This window comes from Podarcis erhardii (genome assembly GCF_964252035.2).
Source record: "Podarcis erhardii genome assembly, chromosome: Z".
NCBI lineage: Eukaryota > Metazoa > Chordata > Lepidosauria > Squamata > Lacertidae > Podarcis > Podarcis erhardii.
The window spans coordinates 41,073,296-41,096,083 of NC_138504.1; the positions used below are offsets into that span (position 1 = coordinate 41,073,296).

A 22,788-nucleotide genomic window follows, 5' to 3' on the forward strand; every position below is an offset into this window, starting at 1 on the left:
TATATATAGGTAGGTTGCATTGCAGGATAGACTTGCATTGAAAGGTTTGCACTTTTTCTAGGCAAAAGGCACCTTGAAAAACATCTGTTCTTCCAGAGGTTTGGAATTTGGCTGTCCTATCCTAGCCTTAATTCTAAACACTTTGCATTTGTCATAGTCATAGCAATTAGTCACTAACTTGTGCAGCCTTTATTAAGTCCTTTATTGGGTATTGGGTAAATGCTCTTGATGCTCAAGCATGGTTTCAGTTTCACGGTCTTGAATGAAAGTCTTTCAGAATACTTCTCACAGGGAAAGTTGGTAGTAAAAATAGTGGAATTGAGCCTTGAAAATATAATCCATGCTTTCATCAGTTCACCTCTTAGGTTTTCTGAGTTCTCTTCCTGGTCTGCTCTGCTACTGTTTTACCAGGAGACCTGGCAGGTAGGTGCAGTTGGAAAGTCTGCAGTATCTGGGTGTGTTCACTGTGGGAAAAGCTCTCATGACATTGTGTGCTGGAGGAAGAACAAGTTAACAAAGCTGAAGTAGCTTTTTGAAATAAAGGTGTTGGTGAATATGGTAACTTCTGCAAGGAATCTGGTGGAAGAAATACTGTAAGCTTTAAAATATCACTGTTTGAGCTCTCTATGGACTAGTATTTCCTTGCTCATTATAAGATAGGATTTTTGAATACATTGAAGATGGGGAGATAGGATGCACTATAAACTTAAACTCCACTGTCCCTGGGCAGGATAATTCCTGTTCTTCACCAGCCTTCTCTGATTTCACTCATTGGCTAAAATCACTGACAAGTGGGAACAGCCAGGCTGGCTCATTTCACAGAAATTTATTAGAAGGATGCCGGCACATTTTGTTTTATAACTTTCTAAGTGGGTTAGGTGCTTTTTTTTTTAATGAAAGCTCCAAGCCTGGAGCCCCCAACAAAGGTCTTCATGGGCACCAGGTTGGCAACCCCAGTTTTAAGTGGAGATGCTGCCAGAGATTGAACATGGGACCTTCTGAACTGCACTCCCAATCCTTCTGTCCGTTGACCCTCCCATGAGCTTCTTCCCCAGTTCCCCTGAGCTCTGCTGCTCCATTCTTTGCCCCTTGCCTGCTCTGTTGCCCTCCATCATATCCAGGCATAATATAGCCTGGATGGCTCAGTTGGTTAGAGTGTGGCGCTGATAACACCAAGGTTGCAGGTTCGATCCCCATATGGGACAGCTGCATATTCCTACATTGCTGCATATTCCTGCATTGCAGGGGACTGGACTAGATGATCCTCAGGGTACCTTCCAGCTCTACAATCCTATGATTCTATGAAACAATGGAAGCATTACCATGGGAAAAAAGCTTTCATGCATTTGGCTTGTGTCATAATTAATAAATTTGAATCAAAGCTGTGGAGAATCTTAGCTTCCCACTTAACTCTGTGGGTGAGAAGTGCTTTTCTACAACTTGGAGATGTCTTGTAGATGATGTGAAGAAAGTAGACAATAGCTTACTTTTGGAATTATCTCTAGCAGTTGCTTTTCCTCACATTACTTGTCCCAACATGGGATGTCCTCTTATTTGGCAAGCAAATCTGTAAAAATAGAAAGTACTCAATTTTCCCTCCTACTCTGGCTAGATAAAGGAATTTATTCCAGCTACCTTCCAGAAACCTGGTACTTCTGGGTCAGTGCCTGGGTGGGAGACTGCCTGGGAACTCTGCTCCTTTAAGTTCCACAGTGGATAGACAGCAAGCTTAGAAACACAATAAGTATAGTTGTGGCCTAAAATATATATTTATTTCATAATACTTGTATACTACTTGATTGCAATGAAACTTCAAAGCACTTTATAAAATAAATAGGTAAATAAACCCAACTTTGATGTAGCATCCCCACATGGTCACCTGAGTCATGCTGTATTCATACAGGTGACTAGGTCAGTGGCCGTTGAAAGCTTACACTTGTTAAATATTTGTGGTGCTCTGAATTATTGTTGGAGCAGGCCTAGGGAGAAATCTTAGGCATTTGGAAGCTTGGCGCAGACTCCTAGAGGCTAGGTATCTTTACCAGCTCTGCGTATGCTATATCAATAAGGAATGAAAGCATAAGGTGACCTGTTGTATAATCCTGTGCTAATCACATGCGTTTAAAGTTCAACCCTTAGATTTCATTAGAATGTAGTTTCAACTATGCCTTTGATTTGCACTCTTGGTCTAAAACCTCAATATTTGTATTGGGTCTAGTGTTAGCATACATTGTTAGAGTAGCCCCTCTCAAATTAATCAAGAAGACTGACTCAAGTCCATTAATTTCAATAGGTCTCCTCTACATAGAACTTAGTTGGATGCCACCCATTTGAGTCCTTGTATTTTATAAAATAGAATTGTATATTCTCCTTCCCAAGATGACACAAAGCAACACCCAACAAATACTTAGCTTGAAGGCTTGCAACAATGGCTGTAGCTAGCCAAGGGAAACATGATTGGCAAAGATAATTAAGGCAACAAAGGAAATCTGATGGCTTTTGCTGGAGTTATGGACAGGGAGGATGCAGCCCTGTGGAGCGTCTCAAGTTCCTGAGCTTTAAGTGGCCCAGGAGAGAAGCAGCCTGGAGAAACGGGTGATCCACACTTACACACAAACATTACATATTACTACAAACTGCATGCACTATCTGCTTTCTCAGATTTGTAGTGGGGAAAAGTAAATGGCAATTACGGGGTTTGCCTCTGTTCACACCAATGTACAGTGGTACCTCGGGTTACATACGCTTCAGGTTACAGACTCCGCTAACCCAGAAATATTACCTCGGGTTAAGAACTTTGCTTCAGGATGAGAACAGAAATCGCATGTTGTCGGCGCAGCGGCAGCAGGAGGTCCCATTAGCTAAAGTGGTGCTTCAGGTTAAGAACAGTTTCAGGTTAAGTACGGACCTCTGGAATGAATTAAGTTCTTAACCCAAGGTACCACTGTACAGGTATGCAGATCTCCTTATTAGTTAATGAACTGTTGCTATTTGTGAGTCACATGAAGGTGGGATGCAGTTTGATGTTTCTCTTCAATCAGTATCAAGGCTATAGAGATGGCTGGTTGAACTTGTGCTTCTCTAGCAATGAGGCTGGCTTTTTAGGGATCTGCAATGGTTTTCATTTGAAAACTATGGTGTGGACTTCCTAAAATGTAAGAAGAGGCCACCAACAATTTCCCAGGCATTCCTGGTTGGCTCTTTTAAGCTACCAAACACCAAGACACACACCCCTGCTTCCCAAGAGCAGCTATTGTGATCTGATTTCATTACAGAATAAATGTGAGATTTGCAAGCTGGTCTGGTACCCTGCATGAGTTGTGTAGCTTCACTCTTCACTCTTGGTAGACGCGCAGTTAGACCTGCAATTATAAATAAGTGCAGTATAAAATGGGCAGTAAAATTCCTTGTATAGGAAGAATCTCACTTAGGGAATCTTAAATGTGGCTTGGTTTTTATTTTCTACCTCTCCTGGATTTCAGATCATCTATTTAAGCAATGATGTATGTGGGGTACATTGATGTTTCAGAAGCACCAGCATTTCTCTTCTTGCTCACTACATTCATTCCGTAAAAAAAGATTACATTAAATTTCACAGGGTGGCTGGTCATGGGGCAAATCTGTTTTACACTGAAGTGTCATTTCAGGCTGAAGAGATGTGCCTGGCAACTCTGTTCACTGTGTTAAGATGACCACTTTTGATTAGAATTGTTTGATTCAAATTGCAGAGCCTACTTTACAATCTCATTTATGCTAGCTCTTGATTCTTTGTGGAAATAGTTCCCTCATCCATCTGTATGTGAGGGACAAGTGAGTAGTAGTACTTAGTTGGATACAGCTCCTTGGTTGCTACACTGGGATAGTCTAGTTAGTCCTGAAAATCTACTATGGCTTTTTGAAGGAATCCTTAAATATAAATTTTGTACAGAGAGGCTATTTGTAGCTAAGTAGATGAATAAATTCAGTTTACAAAAAGAACCAGTTAGAAAGAGCATCCAGTAAGCTCTCTGATTCAAGTAACCTCTCTGTGGGTGTTTAAAATAATGAATTCTCAGGTGTTCCTTTCCTCTCTATAAGGAGACTAGGGAATACTTCAATGAAGAGAAGTTTGTAATAGGCTAAGCAAAGCCAGAAGATGTTCAGCCACCCATGAGTAAAAGGTATGTTAGGGGCAGCTATGTTAGGTCTGTAGCTATCTGCCGGTGGCGGAAAACTCATTCTGAATCAGACCGGACACGGGTTAGAGCTCATCGTCGAGCCTACCAAGTGGCAATGGCGACGGCGAAGAGGGCCTTCTTCACCGCCTCCATTGCATCTGCAGAAAACAGCAGCAGGAGACTTTTTCAGGTGGTTCGCAATCTATCAGAACCACCTGTACCACCGGGGCCTGGTAGGGACCCCAAGATCTCCTGCAATGCTTTTGCAAAGTTTTTTGCAGATAAAATCGCTCAGATTCAGAAGGAGGTAGACTCCACCGTGGGAGCAGGGCCAGGGCGGGAGAGTGCTAGAGTTCTGTCTGGTCCTGTTACATGGGATCAATTCCAATCTGTTACCTCCGAGGATGTGGACAGGCTGCTTGGACGAGTGAAACCGACCACCTGTCTCTTTGATCCTTGCCCATCCTGGCTGATAAAAGCGAGCCGGGAAGGGCTGGGCGATGGGATCTGCGGGGTGGTGAATGCTTCCCTCTGTGAGGGAGCCTTCCCAGACCCGCTGAAAGAGGCGGTCATTAAACCGCTTCTTAAAAAAACATCTTTAGACCCGGCCAATTTGGCCAACTATCGCCCAGTCTCAAATCTGCCATTCTTGGGCAAGGTGATTGAGCGGGTGGTTGCTGAACAACTCCAAGCACGCCTGGAGGAAACGGACCATTTGGATCCCTTCCAATCGGGATTCAGGCCTCACCATGGGACTGAAACTGCCTTGGTCGCGCTGGTTGATGATCTCCGGCGGGCTAGGGACAAAGGTGAGAGCTGTTTCCTAGTTCTGCTGGATCTCTCAGCGGCCTTTGACACCATCGACCATAACATCCTTCTGGACCGTCTAGAGGGGCTGGGAGCTGGGGGCACTGTTATACAGTGGTTCCGCTCCTTCCTCCTGGGCCGTGTCCAGAAGGTGGTGGTGGGGGGTGAGTGTTCAGACCCCTGGGCTCTCACTTGTGGGGTGCCTCAGGGTTCTGTCCTCTCCCCCATGCTTTTTAATATCTATATGAAGCCGCTGGGAGAGATCATCAGGGGGTTTGGACTGGGTGTTCATCAGTATGCAGATGACACCCAGCTCTACCTCTCCTTTAAATCAGAACCAGTGAAGGCGGTGAAGGTCCTGTGTGAGTGCCTGGAGGCGGTTGGAGGTTGGATGGCGGCTAACAGATTGAGGTTGAATCCTGACAAGACAGAAGTACTGTTTTTGGGGGACAGGAGGCGGGCAGGTGTGGAGGATTCCCTGGTCCTGAATGGGTAACTGTGCCCCTGAAGGACCAGGTGCGCAGCCTGGGAGTCATTTTGGACTCACAGCTGTCCATGGAGGCGCAGATTAACTCTGTGTCCAGGGCAGCTGTCTACCAGCTCCACCTGGTACGCAGGCTAAGACCCTACCTCCCCGCGGACTGTCTCGCCAGAGTGGTGCATGCTCTAGTTATCTCACGCTTGGACTACTGCAATGCGCTCTACGTTGGGCTACCTTTGAAGGTGACCCGGAAACTGCAATTAATCCAGAATGCGGCAGCTAGACTGGTGACTGGGAGTGGCCGCCGGGACCACATAACACCGGTTCTGAGAGATCTGCATTGGCTCCCAGTACGTTTCCGAGCACGATTCAAAGTGTTGGTGCTGACCTTTAAAGCCCTAAACGGCCTCGGTCCTGTATACCTGAAGGAGCGTCTCCACCCCCATCGTTCAGCCCGGACACTGAGATCCAGCGCCGAGGGCCTTCTGGCGGTTCCCTCATTGCGAGAAGTGAGGCTACAGGGAACCAGACAGAGGGCCTTCTCGGTAGTGGCGCCCGCCCTGTGGAACGCCCTCCCATCAGATGTCAAAGAGATAAAGAATTACCTGACGTTCAGAAGACATCTTAAGGCAGCCCTATTCAGGGATGTTTTTAATATGTAATGCTGTATTGTTTTTAATACTGATTGGGAGCCGCCCAGAGTGGCTGGGGAAACTCAGCCAGATGGGCGGGGTATAAATAATAAATTATTATTATTATTATTATTATTATTATTATTATTATTATTATTATCTTTGTAATGAAGCTGTGTGACTCTGTTAGCAGTCTAAAAAAGTCTATAGGCAGCTATTATACTTTTAGTTGGCTACTGTTAAGGGATATAGTGCCTTGTAAAATAGCTGTTTATTTGGTTGCCTGTGGTGTTAAAAGTTGCTTCCATGTGGCTGGACTGTGAGAAGCTTTTGAAAAAGTTGATCTCTCATGTAGTTTATAAGTGCCTATCGTAGAGATATTTAGATGGTCAAGCTAGTAAATGTTATTGATTATTTGCAAGGCTGCTACAGTTGATACAGGCCAAATACTAAATGTGCAGAGTAGAATCTAGACTGGAGTAAAATGTAGAGTGCAGCATCTATGCTGTGGATCAACTCTTTTAAAAATAATGTGCAGAACAGTGCAGAACACCTTTTGTTTGGAAAGAACAGTGGTGGTGGAAGTCTGTGCCATCACTGTGGTTGACCTGAGGTTTGCTTCTTGGAAATGGAAGATGGAGCAGTGGTGACAAGAGAAAATGTCTACCATTTTGTCTGCAAAATATCATTCCAGCTTGGATGTGACGGTTCATCCTGTCTCTGATAGGCAGATGCTAGCAGGCTGTGGTGAGTGACTGCTCATGTCCTTGTTACCTTCTGTGCCGCCTGGGTCTTCAAAGCGTTGAGTGCTATAGTATTGCTGGGACTGTTACTGATTGTTCAGAAGCTTTAACTGTTCAGAATAAAGAAGTGTTGCACTGTTAGTGTTTTTTCCCCAAAGGGGTTACCTCACAACTGTGGATCCCAAGTGTCCCTTGCAACTTTGGGTTTTGCAAGAAGTTAATATGCCTGGCGGTGCCTGGCGTGCTCTGGTCCATGGGGTCACGAAGAGTCGGACATGACTAAATGACTAAACAACAACAACAATATGCTCCCCATCACTACCACTTGCGGATTATTTGTGCTGGATTTGAGCAGGGATGGGGAACCTGGGATGCTATAGATGTTGTTGGACTTCGTGTTCCATCAACCCCACACTGCATTGACAGTGGTCAGGAATGATGGGACTTTTATAGTCCAATGACATCTGGTTAGCCAAAATTCCCCCATTCCTCAAATTGTGATAACATTTATGGAAGGCTATGAGTATGGTAATCAGAGAAAAATATTTCAGCATTTTAGGAGTAAAAATGACTTTTAAGTTCAAACTCTTGTAGTCTGTGTTTGAAACTTTATCTAGGAACATATGTGAGCGGAACTGGATTCGGTTACCTTGAGATTTTGTAGTTCTTTACCTTAAGTCTGCTGCACTATTAAACATATACAGTGGTACCTCTGGTTACATATGCTTCATGTTACAGACTCCGCTAACTCAGAAATAGTACCTCGTGTTAAGAACTTTGCTTCAGGATGAGAACAGAAATTGTGCTCCGGCGGTGCAGCGGCAGCTGGAGGCCCCATTAGCTAAAGTGGTGCTTCAGGTTAAGAACAGTTTAAGCTTAAGAACAGACCTTCGGAACAAATTAAGTACTTAACCCGAGGTACCACTGTAATTTGGGAATTGGTGTAATGGCTTAGTGCAGTGGTTCCCAATTAGGGGTCCGGGGACCCCTGGTGGTCTGCGGAATACATCCAAGGGGTCCGCGGCCATATCCCTTGCCTCTCCCCCAACTAATTTTTTTGTCATTTTCGCGTGGTAATATCAAAAATTTTATGGTCTGTTTTACCACTGTGTGATTTTGCAATATATTGACCAAAATCTGTTTTGAAATCACACCGCAGTAGTGATTTTGATCTGGCAATACACAGCAATATATCGCTTCTTGCACGAGGGATAGCAGAGCAACTGATTTCAAGGCACTGCCCATATTACACGAGGATCTCCGCCGATAACGCTGCTGATCTGAGCTGCCTTCCCCCACGCTGAGGGAAAACAGGGCAGCTGATCACAGAGATGCAGTGTGGGGGATTTGTGGAGTCCATGGTTCCAGGCACAATGTTGAGAGGGAGCGCTAACAGGCACCCCACTGCAGACTCCTTCATCAGAGCCTGGCTCTGTGGCAAAAGTCGTTGTGCCTTGCCCAGGACCGGTATGAGGAGCAGACTGCGATGTTGGCTTTATTCAATGGTATATCGCTGCTGAAACTGCTGCTGCTCCTGAGTCCCTCTGCTAGCAGCATCCGCTGGAGGGAGCCCAAAGTTCCTTCCTCCAGGAGGCGCTGCTAGCAGAGGGACTTAGGAGCAGCAGCGGTTTTACCAGCAATAGATCGCTGAGTGAACCCGCCATCCCACTCATATGATGGAGAGGGTGAAACAAAGCTGTATTGGTGAGGCACCAATACAGCTTGTTCCTCCCTCTGCATCTTTAAACTGCTAGACTGAGGAATGTTCAGCTGCCCTTGTCTCAGTCACGCATTTAAGGAGCCCCCAGCCCGCCCGCAAGTTGGCAGCTCTGTGAAACTGCTCAGCTGAGGGGAGCACAGTTGCCGTTCTCTGCAGTGAGCAGTTAAAGGAGCCCCGAAGCTCCAGGGCTGTCTCAGCTGGGGGGGGGGCATTCCCTCCCCCTGAGCAGCGCAAACAAGCTGAATTGTTCCAGACCATGAGCCTGGGTGAAACTGCCTCAGCTCTTGAGGTGAGAGCTGAGGAAGTTTCACCCGATGTCTTGCAGGTAGAGGCTAATGCACATTGTTTTTTCAGCGTTGTGGTGTATCGCCAAACTGTGATGTTTAGCTGGAGATACACCACAATGTTGAAAAGCTGCTATTCCCGAGCTCTACCACCTGATCCCCATGACTTCTCCTTCTCTCATCCCTGTGCCTGATCTCCAATTTCAGACATTGTGATATTTTGGAATATTGTGATGTTATCTGCTAATATATAATGATAATGAAAACCAGACATTGCTTGGCCCTAGTCTGTTTTTTAGTATTCCTAAAATCTTTTTCTTATTAGGGGCTACCCCACATTTTGTTCAAAACACTGCTTTGCAGAGGTAACTGCCATAGAGTTATCAAAATCTTCAAAAGTAGATTGTCCTGTGGCTTGACTTTTGAAAAATAGGGGGTCCTCAGTAATTAGCTAATTGGGAACCACTGGTGTAGTGTGTGATAACATCCTCTCTCTTTTTTTTCTAGTGCCACCATGGCAACCGCACCTTACAACTATTCCTACATCTTTAAGTACATCATTATTGGTAAGTATAAATATAAACCAGGTCTTTGTATGTATCATTTGTTTTACTTGGTGGGTAAGTTTTTGTTAGAGGGTTGAACTGCTGTTAGCATGCTTTGGTGTTCTGATAGGCCAGTAATCTCTATGTACTTCCTTTCTGAAAGAGCAGCTAATGAGGCAGTATGAAAAGAAGTCCTATATCTGTTTAGAACTACAGATAAGAAAACTGCAGTTTGCAACCTTTGCTTAAAAATGGAAGCACCTCAGTCTTCTTTTGTTGCTTTAAAAATTGTCCCCCTTGCATGAATTTTGTATTTTTTACTTTGAAATATCTGTTTTAATACTTACTGGATTGTTGAAATTTTTATTACCTTTTCCTTTAAAAATTGTTTTGAATTGTTGATTTGCTCTTGGTATCACTGTCTTGCTGATTGAAGGAAGAACAAAGTCTCAGCTTCACAGGGTGGGTGGTGGAAATCAAATGATAGTCCTTGTGAAACAAAGCGTTTGTGAAGAAAATTTCCAACCCGCATTGGATTCCAGGAGAAGAAACAACGATAATACATATATTGCTATTATTGATTTGATTTCTCATTGATCCTTCACCATCAGGGCAGGTTACAACAATGTAAAAATAGATTATTACAATTGGTTAAAACAATTTCGAATTAGAAAAATAGGACAAGTCCTAAAAATATCTCTGATGTCAAACGCCAAGGTAAAGACATCTGCCAGCATATGGCAGAAGCTGTATCATGATGGTGCTGGATGTGCTTTTACTTGGAGGGAATTCCTCAATTTAGGGACAGTCACAAAAAAAGCCTGCTGTGGGCCACTACTCCCCATACTTTCTGAGGGTGGTAGAGCTACCAAGAAGGCCCTCTCTGCCTGGCTTAACACCCAAGAGGATCTAGAGGAAAGGGGTTGGTCTTTCAGGCGTTTGCGGCCGAAGTCATTTAAACACCAATGTGAGCACCTTGAAATGGGCCCTGAAATTAACTGGCAACCAGTTAACTATGAAATGCCCAGTGTATTTCAGTTAATGACAGCCGCCTTCAAAGACACAGAGTTAAGCAATAGTAAGTTCATGACTGTGGTTGGTTGTTTTAAACTGCTCTGAGGGGCTTAGCCTGCAGGACTATTGGTTATGCAGCCTCTGCAAAGCTCACTGGAAACTTCATTTGGGAGTATGCCATGTTGGGCAAGGAATTCCTGTTGCACAAAGCTTTTTCTCACTGTGCAGCTGTAAAAGCACCTGTAAAACTTCGTGCTTGATAGTCATGAAGTGGAGACTGAGATCGTGGCTCCAAGCCATTTCCCTTCATTTAGCTGCAGCGGCTGTTGTGCTGTGATTTGCTCAGTGCTTGGCACACAATGACCCACTGGCCTACAAATAGTCATATGGTGGTATAAAGCAGGGGAGAGTTTATAGTTGACATTGTATAGGTCATTGGGCCCTAAACTTGCAACATGGCTTATGTGCTGTTTACACCAAGCCTTAAATATTTTGTGCATTCCTCATGCTAGACGTGGCTTAGGTTACTTCTGAGTGAGGAAGAACTAAAGTGTCTGTGTACTAGTTGTTGGACTACTCGCTGCTATTCTGAAAGTAGCTGGTCTTGTATTAATGTTTAACAAGCCAGTCTTAGACTTGGGAGAGGCCTAGGTTCAGCTCCTTGCCTGGTTGTAAGCTCTCTGTGTGGCTTTGGGTTTCTCCCTCTTCAACTCTACTCTGACAGCAGAGTAGCAGTCAGGATGAAAATGGATGAGTGTTCATAACCTTGAACTCTTTGGAGGAAGTGCAGGATAATAAAAAAAATTCCTCTGTCTTATAAAACATGGAAGGAATGGAGGGGAGAAACATTTGCACTAGATGCTGAGGTTAATAGTTCTAGTGCTGTCTGTTGCAGTGCTGTAGCAGTGCTTTCTGTTTCATTTTTTAAAAATTTACTTTTATAATTCTTACTCGTGAAGTGTTACAAGCAACTGGTGCACAGAGATTATTCACCAGTAGACTGTAGAACACAGAGCTGGCCCTTCAGTAATGTGAGGTGAGGCACCTGCCTTGGATGGCACTTGAGAGAAGTGGTTTTGAAGAGTCACAGCCACAGCCACTGCCCTGCTGCTGCTTTTTACATGGTGGGGTTGCCATAGTTGCTGTGTAAAGTGGCAGCAAGGCAGGGGCTTCTCTTCGTCCTCTTCCAAGTGCCACCCCTTTCTGGACAGCCGTGGCGGACAGGCTTGCTACTTTCATTACTTATGTATGAGAGCAGCTAGCCTGTTCACTGAGCACCTGGAGATCAGCAAGCTACTGCTCCATTATTGCCGCTGCATTACACAGCGACTTTGAGGACCCACCTTGTGGAGCAGTGTCTTCCACCTTGCTGTCTCCTCCTCCTCCTCCTCCTCCCTTACCCACCTATTTCTACACTCTCTTGACTTTCCTCTGCCCACCCCTCCAGCCCATTCCCTTAATTTTTGCCTTGGTTGCTGCCTCCATTGGATTGCACATTTCAAATGTTGCTGGGCTACGTATTTACTAGAGTCTAAAGCATACATTTGCCAAATTACCGTATTTTTCGTCCCATAGGACGCTCCGTCCCATAGGACGCACCTACTTTTTTGGGGGGGGGGATAAAGGAAATTTCCCCCCCTTTATTTCCCCCCCAAAACCAGGTTGGGGAACAGTGGGATGGCGGCGCTGCGCCTCCCCGCTGTCCCCTGAGCTTGTGGGGCTGGCCGATGTCTGTCCGGCGCGCAGGGCGCTCTGCTTCAGGGCGCCCCGCCCGCCCGCCGGGCGGCAGGCTGCTATCCGCAGCGTGGGGAGCCCTGCAGGGAACTCCTGCAGGGCTCCCCACACTGCGGATGTCTGTCCGGCGCGCGGGGCGCTCTGCTTCAGGGCGCCCTACCCGTCGGGCGGCAGGCTGCTATCCGCAGGGTGGGGAGCCCTGCGGGGAACTCCTGCAGGGCTCCCCACACTGCAGGTGTCTGTCCGGCGCGCGGAGCGCTCTGCTTCAGGGCGCCCCGCCCGCCGGGTGGCAGGCTGCGGACACCTGCGTGAAGCTCGGGGCGTCCTCCAAAGGGCGTCCCATGCTCCGTGCTACCGGCTGCCGCCCGCAAGCCCTGCGTGCCGGGGGGAGTTCCCCCGGGCACGCAAGGCTTGCGGATAGCTTCCTGGAGCCTGGAGAGCGAGAGGTGTCGGTGCGCACCGACGCCTCTCGCTCTCCAGGCTTCAGCGAAAGCCTGCATTCGCCCCATAGGACGCACACACATTTCCCCTTCATTTTTGGAGGGGAAAAAGTGCGTCCTATAGGGCGAAAAATACGGTACATTGTGAAAAATAGGATGTGCAGTAGATTCGACGGTGCATTAGACTCAAGTAAATACAACAGTGCATAGTGCTGATCCTGATTTACCTACTCAGAAGTAGATCTGGGACTTTCTCCGCAATTAAGTGGGCTGTGTAACCCACTGAGTTAGTGTGTGGGGATGGGAAATAACTGTTACTGTTTTCCTCAGCTCCTGGGGAGGTTTCTATTGAGCACCCTAAAGCAAGGCAGAGGGGGAATAATAAGCAAACCCCTCTCTCCCTCAGTGAAAGCGCCACGAGGGAAAAGCCCCCCATACCCTTTTTGTCAGCCAGGCGAGCCAAAGCGTGGTTCCCACCTGCCTCAGCTCCTCTACACAGGCGGGGCCCAGCACTTCCACACTGCGAGAGAGAGAAAGGCAAGCTGGCACTGTGGGGCCTGTTTTCTTGGTGCATGCTTGCTCTCCTGCTTTGCGCTGCCACACTCCAGGGCCCTGCTGCGAGATCAACTGAGTCAGCCTAGCAGCTTCCTCTGTCGGAGGGAAGCGGAGGTGGACGCTGTTGCGCAGGAGGCTGCAGTGAATCCCACTGGGCAGGGCAGGGCGACTTTGCTGTGTGGTTTCCTGAGGGGTCCAGGCTGTGGTTGGTGATGGAGAAGCAGAGGAGGAGGAAGAGAAGCCGGGCTTCTGGGCAGGTAAGGTGGCCGGCGGGAGAGCGCGCCAGCCACATGGCTAGTCCTCAGTGTGCCCAGGCGGTGAAGGAGCCTCTGGGTCACAGGGGTGGCAGGATGGGGGCTGTAAAAAAGGAGGCATGCCCTCCCTGCAAGTCAAGATAGTTTTGGTAGTCTAATGCACACATTTTTTTTGCCAAATTATGTTTAGGACGCACATTAGATTCGATGGTGCATTCAATACAGTATTTATTGGATTTATGCTTCACCTTTTTATCCCATGAGCTCAAGGTGGTGTACATGTACACAGATTCTCCTCTTCCTCACATAATCCTCACAACCGTCCTGTGAAGTAGGTTTAGGGGTGGGGGAGGAGGAGACGGAGAGAAGAGAGAGAGACAGGCCAAGGCCACCCATTGAGCTTCATGTCTGAGTGGGGGGTTGAATTCTGCTCTCCCAGGACCTAGTCCATCACTCTGGCCACTATATCACACTGGCTGTTCCGTGTCATATCATCCCTGACCATTGATCATGCTGCCTGAGGGCTGGTGAGTGCTTGGTGTTGTACAAACGCGCTATACCGATGTGGAAAATGTCCTAGTAAGGCAGTCGGGAGGATGCATGTTTAGGTGATCCTCAGGTGCCAAAATGTTTTGGGCCGGCCCTGTCTGAATGACACATTATTGCATAGTCCTCTTCTGTGATACTAAGTTTCAAGCACAGTGATAATAGTACATCGCTTGTTACTAAGACTTGTTTCTTTCTTTTCTCCCCCCTCCCTCCGCCCTGTCCCGTAGGGGACATGGGTGTAGGAAAGTCTTGCTTGCTCCACCAGTTTACAGAAAAGAAATGTAAGTCTCTTCACATATTGACCTTCAAGTGATTTTAGATGGTAATCCACAGCATGCCTCTTCTCCTCCTTGCACAAGTTGATTTGGGCTTTTCTTGTGTCTTTGATCTGCCTGGCTCTATTTGTGAGAGTGGTCCAGCACGGCTGAGGCAAAGACACTTAGCAAAATTGTTTAATGTGCCACTATTACAGTTGGACACTATTTTCAGTCTGTCTTAACTGGGGTTGGAAGAGCATCATGGGTTGACAAAGCTTCTTCTACATTCCCTTGAGGCCACATGACTCACTTATGTTCCTTGTGCTGGTTTACTTAAGATTGACTGCCTGGTCAGCAGTTAGGTCCAGTATTACTTTTCCCATCTTAGGCGTAGGTTTTAACTGGACTGTAACTTACCAAAGCCCTTAAAGTCCAGCTATCTTTCTATCTTTGACCAGAATTTTTAAAAACAAGGCATACCTTAAATTTGTTTAAGAACAAAACAGATAACGGAGGTCAAGAGCTAGTGTGGTTTTTGGCAGGACAGTTGTCTCTTTCTCATTCCTGATGAGAAAATGAACCTGAACAGCTTGGGGATGGGATAGTGTTATATAGAAAAAAGATAATAATTTTGTTAATGAAGTACAGAACTTTATAGCAGTTAGATTTCCTTTTTCTTTTTATTGGGATGGGTGAGATGAAATCCGAAGTTAATATTAAGCAGGTTTTCAGTTTTACATGCACATGCTCAGTGTTGCTATTGAGAGCTCTAAATGGAAGTACTGGTCGCCTGACTCTCTCTCTGTCTCTCTCTCTCCTTTTTGGCAACAGTTATGGCAGATTGTCCCCATACAATTGGTGTTGAGTTTGGTACAAGAATAATTGAAGTTAGTGGCCAAAAAATTAAGCTGCAGATCTGGGATACAGCAGGACAGGAGAGATTCAGGGCTGTCACACGGAGCTACTACAGAGGAGCAGCAGGCGCTCTTATGGTCTACGATATTACTAGGTAAGAGGCCTTCTTGTGCTATAGACACCCTTAGTACATTCTTATGTTACCTACAGCAGTCATACATCAGCTGCTGAGGTTAAACTCACTACTTTCCTAGCTCTTAATAGGACTAGAATGACACTCCTGGATCAGTTGGGGGCTCCTTCTCATCAATATCTTTGCTCTCAAAAAACGGCCAGTCAGATGTCTCTGGGAAGCCCACAGGCAGGTCATGAACACAGTGGCCCTCTGTCATTATTGCCCCAGCAATATTCCCCAGAATCCCATGAATTTCGGCTCTGGGCATGAAGGTGCCATCTCAACTGTGAAAGACCTGCTTCCATAAATTTAGCTAATTCATTTCAAAACTAGCAGCAGTCACTACATTTTATGGAAGTGAATTCCAGAGGTTAGCTATGCACAAAGTAGGGTATTTATTCTCTTGTCTGCTGGAATCTACTGTTTGTTGCTTTAGGTGACTCCAGGTTCTAGTACTGCAGGAGAAAGGTGCTGGTGGTGGAATGGCCTTTTCTGCCGACTTTATCAACATAATGCACCAAGGTTTTGTTTGTTTGTTTTTGCTGATATTTCTGCAAGGGGCACGTGACTCAAAACAGATTTTAAAAGCATGGTCACTTTTTAGAAAAACAAACCTAATTACAGTGGTGCCTCGCAAGACGAAATGAATCCGTTCCGTGAGTCTCTTTGTATAGCGGTTTTTTCGTCTTGCGAAGCAAGCCCATTGACAGCTTAGCGGATTAGCACTATTGGCGGTTTAGCGGCTTTTAGCGGATCAGCTGATAAGCGGTTTAGCGGCTTAGGAAAAGGGGGGGAAAGGGGGAAAAACCCGCAGGAACTCGCAAGACATTTCATCTTGCGAAGCAAGCCCATAGGGAAATTCGTTTTGCGAAGCGCCTCCAAAACGGAAAACCCTTTCGTCTAGCGGGTTTTCTGTCTTGCGAGGCGTTCGTCTTGCGGGGCACCACTGTAGATCTTTTCAGGATGATATAAGTGTCAAGTCATTGTCTTGATTTTAAGAGGAACTTTAGCCAAGGTTGCGGCTTTAACAGCTGCTCCTTTCTTAGACCTTAATGTTATGTAATACCTGTAAACACTTCTCTTTTTTTGGCCTTGCCCAGGAACAACAGTCTGGAAAAGGAAGAGCAATATTCTTAAAAGTCAAGTATCTGGGGTTGTTGAGTTTCTGGGCTTTGGTAGCTTGCCAAAGGTTCTTTGCGAGGTTCTTACTTTGCTAGTAAGTGGGGCAGAAACACATTGGCTCATCAGGAGCATCTGTTTTTGGGAATACATCGCTATCTCCTGTGCATCTAGCTTCCTGTATGGTGTCATGGAACTGAACTGAGTGAAGAATGCCCCACGGAAAAAATATGACTATTTTAGTCCTATTTTAGTCTATTTTAAATAGGACATGAAGCCTGTTGCTAAGTGCAAGAAGTTGGGAGTATTTGTCAGCTCTGTGTTTGGCTAATAAATAAATAAATTATGGAGTCTAGTTATGGGATTGATATTTTACTGCCTTTACAGTAGGGTGAATTGAAACCAGAGGTTTCTAAACTAAGTTTAACTGTTCTAATTTTGGAAAAGATACAGAGCAAGCTTGGGAATGAGGCACATTGGTTAGTCCTACAAAAGAAGAGAATGGTTTTTCAGATCATTGCAATCCCTAGCAAACAATACCTTTCTGTATCTTGGGCATATGTGTATGTTCCCCAGATGCACAAGATCAGTGTTCTCCCCAACCCCACCCTCCAGACAATAGCTCTTTAAGAGGAGATTTTTGCAACATTTTGTCTTAACAGATTTCCCCTTGAAAATCAGGGAAATGAAAAACAAGCAACAATCTCTGTTAACAGCTCAATTCAATTGCCTAAATTGGAAGTAACATGTTCCTGTTGTGTCCAGTACCATCCTCAAAGTGTAATAGGAAATAAACTGACATATTATGCTGGTGTGACCCTATAAGTACTTAGTTTTGCCCTTTCTGTCTTCTGCAGAAGAAGCACGTATAACCATCTAAGCAGCTGGCTGACAGATGCAAGGAACCTAACTAATCCAAATACTGTGAGTTTGGCTGTTTAAAAATGGTTGCATTAAATGTAGGGCTGTCAAACACCCTTTGAACATCTGCCTTTTCATTGTTTACATTTAAAATCAAACAAATATGACCTATTTTGATATCTTTGGGAGAGGTTGAGAGTGTGATAAGTAGCAATTTGTTGATAAAGACACAAAGTTACCACTTAAACTACTACAGTACTTGCCAAATGGAAAAGCTACCTTTTAATTTATTTTTTATTTCCCATTACATCAATGCATCAAAATGGGGTTGGTTTGAAATCAAGGGTGCCATTAACGCTCATCCACACTGAACTGGCTTTAAATTTGCTACCAGTGATTAAATTGTTAAAGCGAAGATCATGGCTTTGATTAAAAGGCCTTGTCCTAAAGCATGGAATCAGAACACAAGGCTAAATTGCCACCCTGTTGCATAAGCTGCTGCTGGTTGTCATCTTATGAAGTATAATTTCCCCAAAATTATAAATGAACATAATTGCTGCCAGAAGGAGTACAATGTGAAGGTAATGGCAAGAGTCATTAAGGAGAAAAGGGAAGAAAAATAGTTGGAAAGAGCCAACCAGGCTGGATATGATTTAAATCAAATCGATTTAAATCACTACTGTAGTCAGTAAGACTTGATTTAAATCTTTTTTTTTTTTTTTTTTTTTACAGAAAGACACATAGGATTTGGTTTGGGGGGTTTTTTTGAGGCTAAATACCACCCCATCTCTGCAGTTGAAGTTGGTTTCCTTCCACCCTGTGTAACATCAAGTGATTTGAATACATCTGTTCCTGATTTGGTTCTGTTCTCCATAGAAGTTAGTTCTAGCTAGCCAGGTTCACTTCCTCATTAGTGTGACTATTTTATTGCATAATAGCCTTTCTTGAATCTGAATGGCCCTGCAGTAATAAGAAGTTGAAGTGTCACTTAACATTCACACTTGAAGTTCTGGCAGCATTTGATTTTGGTTTTCCTGATCTGTATAGCCTTGCATAAAAGGATTATCTTTACCAGCTCTACTCAGGCATGTCTACTCAGGAGGGCTAAAGTGGCAGCTGCAGGATGCTGGAGCCTAGGGAGTAGGACTAGCATGTAGCTGTTGACCTCTTGCCTTCAACAGAGACTGCCAGTTTATCAGCAATCTTTTTGTGCCTTATTCCGGATGCAGGTGATAATCCTTATAGGAAATAAAGCGGATCTGGAAGCGCAGAGGGATGTGACATATGAAGAAGCCAAACAGTTTGCTGAAGAGAATGGTGGGTGTTGCTACTCCAGTGCTGTGAGTGTATAGGTTGGATTCTAGGCCATGGTAACTCCCAGAAGCCGTTTTGGGGAGCGGGGAGACCTCAGCGATTCAGGGCTTGAGTTGTCTCATGTACAGATCTGGTTATGCAAACTACTGACCCTGGAGTTCTTTGGGGACTCTTACTTGTGAGGTTTGGTATGGGGCACTTGCTATTCCTGCCTATGCTGAAGTTGTATTTTGTTTCTAAACAGGATTGCTGTTTCTTGAAGCGAGTGCTAAAACGTAAGTACTGAGTCTTGATTTCTTGAAACCGAAATTGCTTATGTGGATTCATCCATAATGTGCTTTGAGGGGTACTTTGATTTTTAGTCTCTGTAGCTTGAGCAATTATACCCCCTTGGTACCTTCCCAATCTTGCTGTCACTACTTGCTCTTTTCCTGGAAAAGCATTAGGTATTGCTTAACCCTTTGTCCAGTGTAATTCTTCACTCAGTTGTTAATTAACTGTTTACTTCCTCACATTAGTTGTTGTGTTCATCATTGTCACATGTCTGACTTTTGCTCATTAGAATACAGTGGTATCTCAGTTTACATACGCTTCAGGTTACATACACTTCAGATTACAGGCTCTGCTAACCCAGAAATAGTACCTCGGATTAAGAACTTTGCTTCAGGATGAGAACAGAAATTGTGCGGTGGCAGCAGGAGGCCCCATTAGCTAAAGTGGTGCTTCAGGTTAAGAACAGTTTCAGGTTAAGTATGGACCTCCGGAACAAATTAAGTACTTAACCTGAGGTACCACTGTACTAATATACATTATAGTGAGTGCATAGAAGCTTAGCTAAGCCCCATAAGGTGGCTTTGGTGTTGGGGAAACAAGAGGAATCTGAGTTCTGTTCCTTAATGATAGTAAGAAGCAATTCTGGCATGTTCAGGGGTTTGACTGAGAATGTCCACACTGGCCTAACCCCAACCCTGTTGTTGCCAACCACAGGAATTCAAAAAATATAATATAATAGCTGTGTTCAGATGTCACAAAAAACCATGGTTTATCAAGATGGGAAGGAGCTAGAGTGAGCTTTGGGCTCACATTCCTCTTTTGGCATGGTCTCGAGGAAGAGAGTGGACGTTTTTGCTTCAGTTTTTTAACTGTTGTTTGTCTTTGTATGAAGTAAACTGTTGCTTTATTTTAACTGCACTTTATTGAAACGTTTGTTTCAAACAGGGAATAGTTAAATCTTCATTGCAGTTTAGAGTTTGGGTGCCGTGCTAAAACTGAGGTTTACTTTTTAAAAAGGAGGCTTTCAAATCTCCCTGTGGCTGTGCCAGAGGAGAGGAGGGAAGGAGTGTGTGAGCCATAGTTTCACTGCAATTTGCTCCATCAAGTTAAACATAATTTATCAATCATTTGATGTTTTGGGATCTTAGACTCATGAACTTTTCAGGAATTTCTGCCCTGTGAACTAGAAATTCTTGCTCTAAAGCAAGGTAGTGTGTGGTGGAATTGAAGTGCTCCATGGAACAGATGCAAAAGGGAACACTGGCTACAGGAGTTTGGGGTCCTTCAGGCAGGGCATCCTCAGCTGGCTCCATTAATCTGAAGTGGGGTGTACCAACTGAGAATCCTCTTGCATCTGCTTTCCTTGCCCCATGTAAAAGTGAGAAGAGTAATCCGGGGTTAGTTGGGACATACGGCAGGAAGGCGTGCAGGAATCCACACCATCCTGATGTGTGCTATGAAGACACTAGGGCTGCTGATGCAGAATATCTGAAGCAAAGAAAATGGCCATTGCAAGATGTTCTGTTGATGTTTCCATAGTGGTGGCGGCTAAAATAGATGGGTTGTGCAACCTTAATACCTATGAAATATGAATGGAAAAAAGGGTAGAAGCTCTGTGCTACATTGCTCCTGGATAGTTAATGGTGGGTATGTGAAATTCTTTGTGCAACAGGCTTTCTATATACATTCTAAGTTAATATTGCTGCTTTCCCTTTTATCAGAGGAGAGAATGTTGAGGATGCATTCCTAGAGGCTGCCAAGAAAATCTATCAGAACATCCAAGACGGGAGCCTGGATCTAAACGCTGCAGAATCTGGTGTACAACACAAGCCTTCCGCTCCACAGGGTGGCCGACTAACCAGTGAACCCCAGCCGCAGAGAGAAGGCTGTGGCTGCTAGTGACCTCACTTCTTGGCTCTGTTTCTGACCTTTCACCTCTGTTAGGAGCAGTGCTTTTGGCTGCTTCAGTTTCCTCTGTCCATCTTACTGGGTTTAATTAAAACTCCTGAGGCAACAGTTTAACACAGCACTAAACTGCTAAAAAATAAATAAGAGAAACTTAGATGTAATCAGGTTATCAAAGGCAAGTAGAGTCATACCCTCTCCCTGCATGGTAAATCTAGAAGTCTCCCCCCACCCCAGTCCTTGTGAATAGGTGTCACCAATACATGATTTACAAAACAGAGCACTGATGGTTGGACCTCATGATTTTTATTATTATTCTTTCTCTTTCTGCAGGGCTTTGTCTCTTGTAAAATTTAACTTTACTAGCTTCAGCCTTTCCTCGCAGTCTGCAAGTGGTCTGGATCTGTCCTTTTTAGTAACAAAAAAAAGTTGATTTGCTGTGAAACAACCTACATGATTAGAGTGGGATCCTGCATAAGATTCCTTTTTTAGTGGGAAGGATTCCCTATTATGCAGTTGTTGTTGGTGGTGGCGGCGGCATGGGAGCACTCATTGCAGGAGTGTTAGCCTTCATCCATCTTGGCCTCCCACATGGCAAGTATCTATCTTGTGCTTGTGCTCTGTAGCTTGATGCCACCCACCTCTTCCTTCTCCTTACCATTTTTACCTTTTGTGGCCCTTGTTAACAGAACGTAAATATGTATAAATTTTGAAGGAACAGAGCTAACACTTTAAAAAGTACATTCTGTGTATATGATCTTAATGAAATAAAAACAAACTGATTTACTGGCACTAGAATAGGTAATATATTGGTCTGTACAGTTCAACCTAATAATGACCACATCACCCCCAGCTTTAGTAACTGCAGTTCACTGACCATTGGCTTGATTCCGTGGTGTTGGCATTTGGAGGTTGTGCTTAGGAAGCTGGTTCCTGACACAGTGCAAAAGAACACCTACCCCAGTGTAATAGTATCTGTCCTATCTTGGCACTGTCGTCAGCCTATTGCTGCTTTTGTTTAATATTCCTGGTCTTGTGCAATTGCTGGTGTGCTAATATACTTTTCCTCTCTCTTTGGGAAGACTTTTTGCATTAATTCAGCTTCATTTCCTGCCTTATTGTATAGGAAGGATGGGCTGATGGACATCTTACACTTTTATGAAAAGATATATTCTCAACTGGACTGTCAAGCATTTTACACTCTAGGGATTTTGAACCATACCGTGGCATTTGACACTACAGTTGACATAGGCTTAATTTCTGCTCCTCCTCAGTTCTTCCTCCATGCTGTGGTTGCAAAGAACTTTGAGAGAAGTAATTCAGAGCAATTGTGTATATGCAGACCTGTCTGTCTACTTGGGTTGGAGCCACCACATATGTAAAAAATCTCAACTGTACTGTAACTCTTCCATAACCACCTGCTATTTAAAAGAAAAAGAGGGCAACAAATGGGTTAAGCTTGTTTGGGCTTCACTATGTTTCACTATATTGACTGCAATGCTTCAAATATAGCATAGGTTTTTTTTTGTTTTTAGCCCTGTAAAGACACTAAGCAAGGCCATGTTCAACTATGTAAAAGCAAAGGGTGATAACCAGCATACTGTACAGTCAATGTTAAATAAAAGCCAAAACTGGAATGTGCAGATGATTTAAGTGTTTGGATAATGTGTACACTGTCCCTTTGTGTGTTTCCTTTTTGTTTGGCTCTGGATAGGTTTCTCTCCCCCAACCTAAGATTCTTAAAATAGATGGGTATTACAAAAGATGCAGCTTGGATTGCACCATGTGGGGTTTTTGCCCGGGGACCATGACCAGTTGATATACAATTTTAAGTTTGGGCAAAGGCAATCACTTTCTGCAGCTTGTTGGTGGTGCAATACCCCCCCCCCCTTATATCCTCCAAATTATAAGTTACAGTAGGTCTTTGTTTCTGTGACAGGACTTATTTGGGCTGCTGTACTCATTTATTGTAACAATGCTATTATCTAAATATTTGTAAATAAAGTACCTGTATCTAGATAAATGACAGTGGTCGTTCTTTGAAGATGTGCACTCAAGAGGGTGTGGATTGTGGGTCACATGAAGCAAGTATCCCTTTTTATATGAACCCACTA

At 44.6% G+C, this 22,788-nt stretch overlaps 1 protein-coding gene across 1 annotated transcript in view; it reads left to right on the forward strand.

Moving 5' to 3' along the window:
• RAB14 (RAB14, member RAS oncogene family) overlaps positions 1-22,697 on the forward strand; it is a 37,548-nt gene extending 14,851 nt beyond the window's left edge. Inside the window, exons 2-8 of the mRNA XM_081847808.1 lie at positions 9,332-9,390; positions 14,143-14,196; positions 15,004-15,181; positions 17,179-17,245; positions 18,412-18,499; positions 18,741-18,771; positions 20,491-22,697. Coding sequence (XP_081703934.1) covers positions 9,339-9,390; positions 14,143-14,196; positions 15,004-15,181; positions 17,179-17,245; positions 18,412-18,499; positions 18,741-18,771; positions 20,491-20,668 — 648 coding nt within the window. The 5' untranslated portion in view covers positions 9,332-9,338 and the 3' untranslated portion in view covers positions 20,669-22,697. The remainder of the gene's footprint in view (positions 1-9,331; positions 9,391-14,142; positions 14,197-15,003; positions 15,182-17,178; positions 17,246-18,411; positions 18,500-18,740; positions 18,772-20,490) is intronic.
• The last annotated feature ends 91 nt before the right edge of the window (positions 22,698-22,788 follow it).